The 13,594-nt window shown below is 35.0% G+C and overlaps 1 protein-coding gene across 2 annotated transcripts in view; it reads right to left on the bottom strand.

Annotated features, from left to right (window-relative positions):
• PTPN12 (protein tyrosine phosphatase, non-receptor type 12) overlaps positions 1-11,566 on the bottom strand; it is a 61,363-nt gene extending 49,797 nt beyond the window's left edge. Inside the window, exons 1-4 of one of the 2 annotated variants that reach the window (XM_008066001.2) lie at positions 11,454-11,566; positions 6,844-6,920; positions 5,000-5,095; positions 2,953-2,991 (exon numbers count right to left, since the gene is read on the bottom strand). In XM_008066001.2, coding sequence (XP_008064192.1) covers positions 2,953-2,991; positions 5,000-5,023 — 63 coding nt within the window. In that variant the 5' untranslated portion in view covers positions 5,024-5,095; positions 6,844-6,920; positions 11,454-11,566. The remainder of the gene's footprint in view (positions 1-2,952; positions 2,992-4,999; positions 5,096-6,843; positions 6,921-11,453) is intronic. The other variant, XM_021716520.1, reaches the window with a different exon arrangement.
• Between the last annotated feature and the right edge of the window lie 2,028 nt (positions 11,567-13,594).

Raw genomic sequence — 13,594 nt, 5'->3', positions numbered from 1 at the left:
ATCTACAGGGTGCCTGAATGAAACGTCATTGTACACCTATCCCTTAACTGTACCCCACAAAACCATAATAAAAAATACTGATTAATGAAAAAAAAAAAAAAAATTTTGGCAGTGCAAAATACATTCAGTTCATCAATTTCTAATTAAGTTCCAAATACAGTAAGTAGAGTTAGCACCTAAAGGCTAGAATAAACTATAGGTTGACAGTACTGCTCACAGGGCAGATTAACTTACAGTAGATATTACTAATATTTCAAAAGCTTGAAACAACAGGTAGGCTGGGCACAGTGGGACTACAGACAAACGCCACTAACTCTGACTAATTTTTTGATTTATTGCAGAGATGAGGTCTCGTCATGTGCCCAGGCTGGTCTCAAACTCCTGACTTCAGGAAATCCTCTTGTCTTGGCCTCCCAAAGTGCTGGGATTACAGGCATCAGCCATTGCACCTGACCAATGTATGCTTATTAATAGAATGAAAAGAGAAATAAATCCTAAACCTTAACAGTAGCTTAGGAAAATATTAAGAGAATGAAGTTTAAATTTCTTAATACAACTGATTAACAATAGTACTGAAGTATATATTGACACATATAGATAAATTGGTTACTTAATAATTTCTTAGCTTTTATGTTTTTTAAACTTAGATTATTCATTTTTTTGTCCAACATTACTTAATATTGATAAAGGATATGGTTGGGAGAAATAAAAGAAATTATTTAAATAAAGTTTCCCAATTATTTATATAACATCTCATATAACTGAGATGTAATATCTTTCGTAACATCGCCTAAAAATTTTTTTTACCAATTAAAAATGATTTTTAGTATATTAATGAGCCATATTAGTAAAGAAAAAGTCAAATAAAATCGCCATGTAATTTGTTTTTTAATTTTGATTTGTACGTAATGTCTACAGAAAGTCACATTTAAGTTTTATTTAAATACTTATTCTCTGTAAATATATTATCATTCTTATAATAAGAACTTAAGAAATGATGCTACAGGGTATCACAATGGTTGTAAAATGAATGTTACTTGTACAGAGCATAAAAATACCAATGTTAAAAAACAAGAGTGAGAAATTTTCTTCTCTTGCCTTTTATGCCAGTATTAAAAAAAAACAACAAAAAGTAACTGGTATTTGCAAACAGACTAATCAGAATATTCCAACTAAATAATTAACCAGAATATTCAGACTATAAATCAAGGCATTAATATTTAATGCAGTTTTATTTGCTCAATTTTATTCCTATTTTTAAATACCTGTTTATTTCAGCCCATACATGGTATTCTACATATAGTACCATTAAATATTTGAAGACTACTAAGGGAGGATCACTTGAGCCCAGGAGTTCAGCCTGGGTTAATCAGTGAGACTCTGGCTCTATATTAAAAAAAAAAAAAAAATTAGCCAGGCATATTGGCTCATGCCTCTAGTCTCAGCTACTCTGAAGGTGGAGGATAGTTTGAATTCAGGAGCTCGAGGCTGCAGTCACCTATGATCTGACCGCTGCATTCCAGCCAGGCTGACAAAGCAAGACCTAGTCTCTGTAAAAAAATTTTAAGGGAATTATGCTAAATCTACTCTGCCTGTGTGCTATAAATAGAACAAACCCTGGATGACAATACATCTCTTTACAGCATGGCTTACCAAATATTTCATGCCCACATTTGAGGACTACTGCTCAAAAAAGAAAGAAGGAAAAAGAATTCCTTTTGGCCACCCAAAAGCTCTGAAGGAGATGCACAAGGAGATTAATCATGTTTTCAGGCCTGCTAACCCAACATCCACTCTATAGCTTATAGATCAAGGAGTAATTTAGACTTTCAAGCCTTATTATTTAAAAATATACTTTGTAAGGCTACATCTGCCATAGATAGTGATTCCTTTGATGGATTTGGGGAAACTGAAAACATTCTGGAAAGGATCCACCATTCTAGATGCCATTTGTGATTCACGGGAGGAGGTCAAAATATCATTAACAGGAGCATGGAAGAAGTTGATGCCAACCTCTTGATAACTTTGAGGAATTTAAGACTTTAGTAATTACAAATGTGGTGGAAATAGCAAGAGAACTAGAATTAGAAGTGGGAAGTGAAGCCTGAAGTTAGAACTGAATTGCTGTAATCTCATGATAGAAACTTAGAACAGATGAGGAGCTGCTTCTTATGGGTGAGTAAAAAAAGTGGTTTCTTGAGATGGAATCTACTCCTGGTGAAGATGCTGTAAGCACTGTTGATATAACAAAGGGCTGGATTTAAAATATTATATCAACTTAATTGATAAAGTAGTGGCAGAGTTTGAGAGGTCAGTCCAACTTTGAAAGAAACTCTATAGTAGGTAAAATGCTATCAAGTACATTATATGCTACAGAAAAATCTTTCATGAAAGGAAGAGTCAATTGATGTGGCAAACTTCATTGTTGACTTATTTTAAGAATTGCCACAGCCATCCCAACCTTCAGCAAGTCCTACCCTGATCAGTCTAGCAGCTACATCGAGGTGAGACCTTCCACCAGCAAAAGGAATATGACTTGCTGAAGGTTCAGATGAATGCTAACATTTTTTAGTAATCAAATATTCTTAAATTAAGGTATAAACTTTTAAGGCATAGGGTTATTAAATACTTAATAGACTGCAATATAGTGTGAACATAACTTTTATATGCACTAGGAAATAAGAAACTTCATGTGACTTGCTTTACTGTGTTGGTAGGAAACTGAACCTGCAACATCTCTGAGGTATGCCTACATACCATAAAATGTTAATTACAAAACATTTTTTAAAAACTTTATTTGCTTTAGAGATTAGTTTGTATTAAATAAAAGGAATAGAAGAAACCCAAATTAAAAGACGTATCTACTTTAACTACATATACTCAGACTACAATAATAATAAAAGACCAGAAATATTAACCCCTAGAAATAGTAAGAGGAATAGGTATACATACCCGTCCCATCTCAAATTCTCGACAGGCCATTACAATGATCTAAAAAGAAGTGGTGGTAAAGAGTGAAATGAAAACTTCATCAAACACAATTTTACTTTCTAATAAAATATAATTTTCAAGAATTACTTTTGACCCTGAGAAGTACACCTGGCTTGTTTTAAAAAGGAGCTTTAATGTAAAAGTATAAGTTAAAGAAATTACGAAAATCACACCTTCCAAATAAAGTCTAACTATATGAGCAACAAATTAAACTGGTTCCAGTTAACATGATTTATTTAGTTTGAATTAGATTATGTTACTCATATATTTACTTCTGACTTTTGAAAATGCCACTTTTGGGATATTTACCTAATTAAATAGCACTATTAATTAACAACACATCTAATAGAATTATCTAAATATAGAATGTATTTAATTCAGCATCACCTTTAAATATAAAGGTCATATCAATCTCCCAACATTTTATAATGCAAACATTTAAACATACAGCAAAGTTAAAAGAATTTTACTTAAACACATTGTATAGCCATCATCTGTATTCTACCATGAACATTTCACTATCATTGTTTTATCAAGGTTACTTCTCTATCAATCCATCTTATTTGTTAAATGTATTTCAAAGTAAATTGTGGACACCAGTACACTTCCCCCTAAATACCTCAGCATGCAAATGCATATCATTATTTAGAACTCAACAATTTTTACAGTTTATAGTATTTTTCTTTAGAGATAAATTTTACAAATAATGAAAGGCACAAATCTTTGCATTTGTACTCCTCAAATTTTGACAAATACATCTGTGAAACACAAATTCCTATCAAGTTATAGGATGTTCCCATTGTCCAGAAAGTTTCTGCATGCTTTTTCCCAGTCAATCCTCCAGTAACCTAGTTTTAAATGGAAGTAACGGCAATACTAAGACATCACTTTCCCCCCCATTTTACTATTCTTTCAAAGACTAACAGAGGATGCCAATGCTTTGGCATCATTATAACTCCAGAGAAAAAGCCTATTACAATGTTCACAGTCAGAGCTCCACATTACTGATTTTCCATATCCATACAACCAAAACCATCCAGATACAAAGCAGTAGTACAGGGGAGCTCTTTGCGGCATCCTAACTCATTAATTTTTCTGCTTCCAAATCTAAGGGCACACTATTTCCCTTCAGCCACCAGAGCAAGAGAAAATTAAAATACCAATGGCTTTCATGCCTAAAATCCCAGCACTTTGGGAGGAGGAGGCAAGAGGATTGCCTGAGCTCAGGAGTTTGAGACCAGCCTGAGCAACATAGTGAGCCTCATTTCTACAATAAGTCAAAAAAAATTAGCCGAGCATGGAGGAGCTTGCCTGTGGGTCCAGCTACTTGGAAGGACCACCTGAGACCAGCAGGTTGAGGCTGCAGCATGATGAACATGCCACCGCACTCCAGCCTGGGTGACAGAGTGAGACTCCGACTCAACAAAAAAAACAAAACAAAAACAAAAAACACCAATGGCTTTGATATGCTGCTGAGTAAATGAACTTCAGTGGAGCTTGGGGGATGTTCAGCTAATTGGCTTATACTTTGTATAACAATTTACGTTATATGCTTACATATATTTTCCTGGGAAGTAGGACTCAAAAGGGTATGGCTAGAAAAAGGCTAAGAATATGACTGTACTACCATGCATTTTATTAATCTATTAAAGCACTAATTATTTTCTGCTTTCTGTAAGTTATTTGGTAGCTATATTACTGGTCACTGACTTAGGGTAAGATTTAAATTATTATTGCACGGGCAACCCCTTCGGGTCCCTCCCACTGTGGGAGCTTTTCTGTCCTCAATAAATCCTGCTTTCTAAAAAAAAAATTATTATTATTACACCCTCTTAAAATATTTAGACTAGTTTGTGAGAATTTAATGAGACATCCTAAACATACAGTAAACATCAGCTATAACTGAATATATCATTATGGCTAAAAAGTCCTCTCATTCCTTATTCAGTAAAACATTCTATGTTATCACATATATACTTCTCAAAACATATTATGAAAAACCACTTACTACAACATTGTACTCCCATATCATCCTCCAAAAATCTATTACTGTATTTGCTAAAGGTCCTTGGGTTGCCACATATGCTTTTGGCCCATAGACACCCTAAAATGATTAAAAGCAAATTTCACATTATTATGGTTAACAAAAATATTTCATTACCTCAATTTTAAGATTTCAAATTTTATTAGTAATATACTGCTTTAACCTAAAGCATTTCTAAAGTAGGTTTCTTTTTATTGCACATAAAAAGTATGGTGAAATATTTTCAATTCATTTACCTTTCGGTGATTGTTATTATTTTTGTGTGTTTATTAGACATGGTATACAGAATAGGCAATTAAGGACTCCCTTATGTGAATTAAAAATTATTATTTACCTAGGAATTAAAAACAGAAGCTCCAATACCTAGTTAACAAAGCTAACTAGCAGAAATATAAGCACATGCATTGATTGTACAAATAATACTAAAACTAATTAATAGTTCTTCCTTAGCTAGTTTCTTCCATAGCTACCTTCAATGATCTATTCAACTTAAAAGCTTATCAAGCATCCACTATACTAGTTTTTAATAAACATGAGAATGTACCAAACAGAATAGCTGACTAAAATACTAAACCAGCACATAACTGAATCAGAGCATGAACCAGTGCCATTAAGAATAATTAAAGGCTGGACATGGAGGCTCAGCCTATAATCCCAGCACTTTGGGAGGCCGAGGCAAAAAGATTGCCTCAATTCGAGACCAGCCTGGGCAACTGGGTGAGACCTCATCTCTACAATAAATCACAAAAAACAACTAGCCAGGCACGATGCTTCTCTGTCATACCTACTATCTTCCTACATACCAATTTTATTAAACCTTTTAAAACTGACCAAACCTGGTACCAATAGCAAAATAAATAAAAATGAAATCTCTGCTCTGGCACATAATTATATGTGCTTCTTTCTAACTTCCTTATTCATATAGATACACAATTTTTGCTTAGTTTTGTGATAAATAACAGAAATAACATTTTGTTTCTTCCTTTACACTGAAGACTTATAAACACTTTACCTATGACTAAGTTATCTTCTCAGTTATCCCTTTGAGTTTTTGTCTACAAATGTATATGATCATTCTTTGTTGTTGACCCATATAGGTTGTTTTAATCATTCTTGAAAATAATATTGCAGTAAACACCCTTGCTCCTTTGAATAATTTCCTAGGATAAATTACTAGGGCTGGAATTGCTGGATAATACTGATTAAAAATTATAGAACATAAATTTTTGACACTTTCATTATTTCAGGTGACAACCCAAAATCTAAGATTAAATAGTCTTTTTTAGATAACTTTTGCCTAGATACCCTTTAATCAAAAGCAGTCACATTCTTGTATGATTATCAACAGAGATAAGATACAAACTGTCACTCAATTGCTTTTAAATAAAAGGCTTTAATTTGTTTCACCAGCTATTCCGTGTTTTGAATTTCTCTAGCTATATGACAGTATAATTTTCAGTTTTTATATATGATATTTGTACATATTTTATTTATTTATTTATGAGTTGGAGTCTAACTCTGCTGCCCAGGCTGGAGTGCAGTGGCACTCTCATGACCACTGCAGCCTCGACCTGGTGGGCTCAGGCAATCCTTCCGCCTCAACCTTCCAAGTACTGGAACTACAGGCACATGCCACCATACCTGGCTAATTTTTTGATTTATTGTAGAGATGAGGTCTCACCAGTTTGCCCAGGCTGGTCTTGAAGCACTGGGCTTAGGCAATCCTCTCGTCTCTTTCTCTCAAAGTGCTGGGATTATAGATGTGAGCCACTGCGCCAGGCCCCGTAGAGAAACATTTAAATACATACCTTAATAAAATTTGCATTGATATAGTCTGAATCTTGAGAAGGAGTCTTTAAAGTCAACTTAACTCGGCTGTGATCAACTACAAGAAAAAAAATGATTTCATAAATTACGTAGGTTGCACACAGGTATTTTCTAATGAAGCGTAAATAAGGTTAAATAGATAACTAAGAACATTTTACTTTAAAAAACAATTAATAAAAAATGATTCTAGGTACTAGTAGATTAAGTTCTAACATTACACTGACTAAAAAGAAAATAGATATTAGAAACAACAACAACAAATGATGTAAAGCAATGCATTAAAGTTGCAATCGGATTCATCTCTGAATCTCTTTAAAAATACAAATTCCAGAGCATCATCCCAGATTATAGCAGTCTAGGGTTCAAGCCTCTGTGGCTTTTAATAAATATACCAAGTGACTGATGAATAGTAACCACTGATACACAAGCTCATTTGCCAAATTTCTTATTAGGCAATTTTTCTTATTTCTTAAGAAATTATGTACATGATAAAAATTAGATCTCAAAGAAATGTATAAAATGAAAAGCCTTCCCCTGTCCTTCAACTCTAGGGCTCTTTCCCAGTAAGACATCTTTTTTTTTTTCCTTGTTGGAGTCTCACTCTGTCACCCAGACTGGAGTGCAGCGGCATGCTCCAGGTCACTGCAGCCTCGACCTGCTGGGCTCCAGCAATCCTTCCGCCTCAGCCTTCTAAGTAGCCGGAACTACAGGCGTGTGTTACCATACCCACTTAAGTTTTTTGATTTACTGTAGAGACGAGGTCTTGCCAAGTCGCCCAAGTGGGATTACCCGTGGGCTCAGGTAATCCACTCGCCTAGGCCTCCCAAAGTGCTGGGATTATAGGCTGAGCCACCGAACCAGGTCACAAGACATCATTTTAAGATTCTTTTTTTTTTTTTCCAAATGTAATTTTTATACATATACTGATACACTTTGAAAAACTACTACATAAATGCAATTATCCTATACACAGTGCTCTGCACCTTGTTGCTCTTCAGTGAATAAATATCCTAGCAGGGCGTGCTAGCTCAAGCCTGTAATCCTAGCACTTTGGGAGGTGGAGGTGAGAGGACTGCCTGAGTCCAGGGGTTCAAGACCAGCCTGGGCAACTTGGCGAGACTTTGTTTCTACAATAATCAAAAAATTAGCTGGGTGTGATGGTGCCACCTATGGTTCCAGCTACTTGGAATGCTGAGGCAGAAGGATCACTTGAGCCCAGAAGGTTGAGGCTGTGGTGGCCGTGAGTGTGCCACTGCACTCTAGCCTGGGCAACAGAGTGAAATTCCTACAACAACAAAAAATTATATATACCTATCTTATTCTTTTTAGTATAACAGGGAATCCCATTATATGGATGTGTCACTATTTTTTTTTTTGATGGAGTCTCACTCTGTCGCCCAGACTGGAGTGCAGTGGCCGCTCCCGGCCACCGCAGCCTCGACCTGCTGGGCTCCGGCGATCCTTCCGCCTCACCTTACAAGTAGCTGGATTTACAGGCATGCGCTACCAGCCCAGCTGATTTTTTGATTTATTGTAGAGATGAGGTCTTGCTGCCCAGGCGGGTCTCAAACCCGCGGGCTCAGGCAATCCACTCACCTCAGCCTCCCAAAGGCGCGGGATTACAGGCTGAGCCACCGAGCCCGGCTGTGTCACTATTTTTTAACCAGCTATGCTACTGAAGGGCCATTTTTTCTGATTTAAAAACACTATTACAATGAAGACTGCTATATATATATGTTACCAGTATTGCTATAGGATAAATTCCTAACAGAAGAATTGCTACTTGCCTTCTAAAAGGTATATAACAATTTACACAATATAAATGTTATTAATAAGTGACTGGGAGTTGAGCATAGTGGCTCATGCCTATAATCCCAGCACTCGGGGAGGCAGAGGCAAGATAACTGCTTGAGCCCAGGAGTTCTAAACCAGCCTAGGTAACTTAGCAAGTCCTTGTCTCTAAAAAAAATAAAAAAATTAGCTAGGCATGGGGGTGCACACCTGTAGTCCCAACTATTCAGGAGGCTGTGGTGGAAGGATTACCTGAGCCAAGGAGGTTGAGCCTACAGTGAGCTATGATCATGACACAGCCTGGGCGACAGAGTGAGACTCCAACACAGTATATGCTGAAAGTTTTTTTTTTTGGTAAAACAGTATATAAAAGTAGAAACCTACAGCTATTTAAGATTTATTTCCCCAGATTAGGGGTCCCCAATTCCTGGACCACAGAACCATTAACAGTTAGGAACTGGGCTGCATAGCAGGAAGCGAGCTGCAGGCAAGTGAGCTAAACTTCATCTGTATTTACAGCAGCTTCTCAACACTGGTATTACCATATAAGCTCATATCAGCTGTGGCATTAGATTCATATAGGAGTGGGAACCCTATTGTCAACTGTGCATGCAAAAGATCTAGGTTGTGTGCTCCTTATGAGAATCTAATGCCTGATGATCTGAGTTGGAGCTCAGGTAATGAAGCCAGCACTGGGAAGTGGCTGAAAATACAGATTAACATTAGCAGTGAGGTTTGACTACAGAGACCATAGTAAATTAATTGCTTGCAAACTTGTTTCAAAATCCTGTCAGTGAGTAGCAAGTATGTTGATATACTTCAATTACACAGCTGCATCTGATGGCAGACATTAAGTCGGAATCCAACATTTATTTTAATCCACGCGTGGCCTGCCCATTATTTTATTTACCGCTTCCATTCATGTCTTTTTTTTTTTTAATAGTGAATTGTATAATTATTTAATTGTAAATTCCAATGTAATAATAATAGAAATAATGTACACAATAAATGTTATGTGCTTGAATTAGCCTGAAACCATCCCCCTACCTCCCCCAGTGCATGGAAGAATTGTCTTCCATGAAACTGGTCCCTGATGCTAAAAAGGTTCGGGAATCACTGCCCTAGATGACAGAAAAAGTAAGTGGAGAAACTGTCTCTTTGAATGTGTGCATTAACAATTCCAGAACAATGTAAGATTATCTCAAGATTACTTTGCTTAATAAGTGTCCAGAAACCCATGCCATCTCCTACTATTCTGAGATGGACTGGTGCTACTGTCTGAATGTTTGTGTCCTCCCAAAATTCATGTGTTGAAACCTAACAGTATTAACTGGTGGGGGGCCTTTAGGAGGTGATTAGGTCATACCCTTGTGAATGGAATTAGTGACCTTATTAAGCAGGCCTGAGAGAGATTGTTTGCCCCTTTCACCATGTAAGAATGCAGGGAGAAGGTATCACCTATGAACCAGAGTGAGCCTTCATCAGGTACCAAATCTTGACCTTGGACTTTCCAGCTAGAACTGCTGTTTATATTCCACTCAGTTTATAGTGATTTTGTAACAGAGCCTGGATGGTCTAAGACAACAGATTGAGAAAAGTAGAATGTATTTTGCACAGGCTTAGTGAGTGCTTACTATGTGCTAGGTGCAACTTTGAGCATTTAATATTAACACCTATGTAATGCTCAAAATAAAGTATTATTATTATAGTCTCCATTTTACAGATAAGAAAAACAAGGCATAGAGAGGATAAGTCCAATGCATATAGCTAGCAAGTAGTGGAATCAGGATTTGAACTTTCAGAGTCAGAACTCTTTACATTATGCTATGTTGCCAACTGTTAACTCTGCTAAAACTTGCCATCCACACATCCACAGCTGATAAAACGTAGAACAATAAAAAGATGAAGGATTATACTCAGGCGAAGAAGTTAGTGAGGAAGAGAGGGAAGGAAATGAGAGAGGGAGGAGGTGATCTGCAAGTGTTCCACAGATGAAAATTTTAGAAAAAGGGGCTGGTCAATGGCATCAAAATAGTTAACAGAAAGAATAACAATGAGAAAAAGACGACAGAACTGGCAATTAAAAAGTCACTGGGAAATTTATCCAAAACATTTTAGAGAACAAGCCTCAAGAATGAATAAGTTGAAATTTTCAAGATATGGAAAAAAAAGAGAAAGTATTGACAACTTTAAGAGATAGTAGGTATGAGGTAAAGCTTTATTGTATAATATGGGGACATATTTAAGTTTTGGAGTTATAGTTATTTTGCCAGAAAACTGCTATTTAAGAATATAATTATAATATTATTATTACACTATAATGCTATCAGAGATATATATTCAGACTGCTGAGAATAGTAGACACAGGTGTTTGAGTCATCTTATGGCACACTATCATGCATTATTAATCAATTAAGGTTCTTCTGCATAGAGACTAAACAAATCAATATTTTAAGCATTTATTTTATGAAATTTATTCAATTGTCCAAATTATCTTATTTTAATAAAGTAATTTCTTTGAACAGAGTTTACAACAGATATTCTCAGTTGGGCTAACAACAATTAAAAGTAATTTAGTATTAGAGCAACTGTGATGCTTAAAGGGAAGAAAACTAAACAACAACAAAAATTACTATTAGAAGAAAAAATAAGCACAATTACAAATTATTATCTTGGAGAGTACTCTGAAAGAGAGGTTAATTACTACCTCCTTAACAAACTAAAAAAGAATACAGCTTGTTAGGTTACAAAAGGCTAATTAGCATTTCTATTTGTTCTATCAAGGACATTTCAAACTTACATGGCAGTATGTCCTTGTATCTGTTCTTTTTAACATTTTCTTCTTTTTCTCCAGTAGCTGTAGGGTATATCTTTTCTGTTCTATATTTGGTAGACAATCTTCTTAATCGCTTAAAATACAAGAAAATAAAAATTCAAGTTTAGAGAAACAGATATTTTCAAAATCTTAATGAATTTTGTTGATCCCAATTCCTCACAACTCAGTTTCCTGTTTCTCTAAGTTCTTAATTTCCCCAATCCCTTAATAATTAACTCTGAGGAATTTTTTTTTAGCATAAATGCAAAGGTAAGATTAACATTTATTTCAATAACAAAATCCTATAATGTAGAAATTCTTAGACTTGGATCATGCTTCAGGAATTCTACAAACTCCTCCAAATGGAAGAGAAAAAAAAAACTTATTTCAAATGAGCAGCAAAGAAAAGGGCAAAGAGAATAAAAGTAACTTAATTTAAAGTCATTAACAGGCTGAGTCAGAATATTAACTCAGTCCTTAAATACACTAGTAATTTCTGTGTTTGAACTGATGGTTCCAATAACCAAGTTTTAAAATCATGCCTTAAAAAAATTATGTACAAGTTTCTTTATTCTTTCTCTCAATAAACCATGAGTACCCATGATGTGCCAGGCTCTCACCAAGGAATAAGCTAATAATTACTTATAAGACACTGCAAAACAAAGTTCTTTCATATTGAATTGGAAATGTCCAACAAAGACCAATTCTGCTTATTCACTGCATTACAGAAGTGGTTTGTGGGTTAGTGACAAATTCTTACCACATATGGCAGTAGGGATGTTCTTTGGGCTGGAATATTTCTGCGTGTCAGTAATACACTTCCTGCTTTCAGAAGCACTGAAAGTCGGCATTGTGAATTGTTTAAATTCTACTTAACTACATTGCTGAAATTTAATTTCAAAGGAATCTAACTTTTTTTCAGGCTTAAAGACATATGGAAAGCATTCTGGTTTTTACTATTCAACAAATTATTATATACAAATGAAACGAAAAGAAGTATGGCAAAATTTAACTTTCTCATCATTTTATTTTCACTACGTGTAATGATATTTAAGCAACTAAGAATGCCTATATTTCAGAAAATCACAGATAGAACTTTAATACAAGATTCTTGCCTTATTCTTGTTATGATATACTTTAAGATAAAGCACTTAAAACAATTTACAAATAGGCACTTACATATGGAATGGTAAACCTTTTGTACTACTTAATTCTATTATTACAATCTTAGAGAGCTAAAACGGGAATACACATTTTTTTCCTTAAGATGAAAAGACTTACTAGAACCTTGATCTACATTGGTGCAATGCCAAAGTAAAATTCCCCACATTTATAATGCTATTTCCTGTGGTAAGAGAGTTTTCTCTCTCTCTCTCTCTCTGTGTGTGTGTGCTAAGGGAAAAAAATTATATTCAAAAGTAAATGGGTTATTGGTGAGGCAAATCACAGCTTCAGTACAATGTTGGTGGAAAAGAACATTAGCACAAAACCAAGGAGGGTAATCTGGCAATTACAAAAGATATAACCCTTGTATTCTACAAATTTATTCTCCAGATAAAAATGGCATATACATGAAATGATGTACACACAAAGTTATGTATTAGACCAATGTAAATAACAGCAAAAGACTACAAACAATCAAAAAAGCCTATTTGGAGGACTGGTTATAAATAGATGTGTTTCATTCATACTATCAAATATGATATAGCTGAAAAGCAAAAAAGGAAGCTTTTTATATATAGTGAGATGGCACTATCTCAAAAATACATATGAAGTGTAAAAGTCAGGGAACACAACAGTGTATGTAATACACTATTACTGCTGTTAAAAAGAATTAAAAATATGTTTGTATTTGTACATATGCATAAAATATCTCTGGAAGAAAACTATTAACAAAGGTTGTGTCTGTGGGAAAGGGGAAGGGAAATGGGTAGCTGTGGAAAACAGATGGGAAGGAGACATTACTGTATGTCTTTTAATACCTTTTGGATTATATGAATGCATTGCCTGTTCAAAAAATTTAATGTGAAAAAAAAAAGTTAAAAAAAAAGTAGAAAGCAGAAACGATAGCCGGTGATTTCATTACTCCGTATTAATAAAGATCCTCACAGTTACTTATATACCTT

Source organism: Carlito syrichta, unplaced genomic scaffold, assembly GCF_000164805.1.
Source record: "Carlito syrichta isolate Samal-C Ts95f unplaced genomic scaffold, Tarsius_syrichta-2.0.1 Scaffold308833, whole genome shotgun sequence".
In the NCBI taxonomy this organism is placed as follows: Eukaryota; Metazoa; Chordata; class Mammalia; order Primates; family Tarsiidae; genus Carlito; species Carlito syrichta.
Note: the sequence above shows the minus strand (reverse complement) of the source record. Positions and strands in the feature narration are given on the sequence as shown.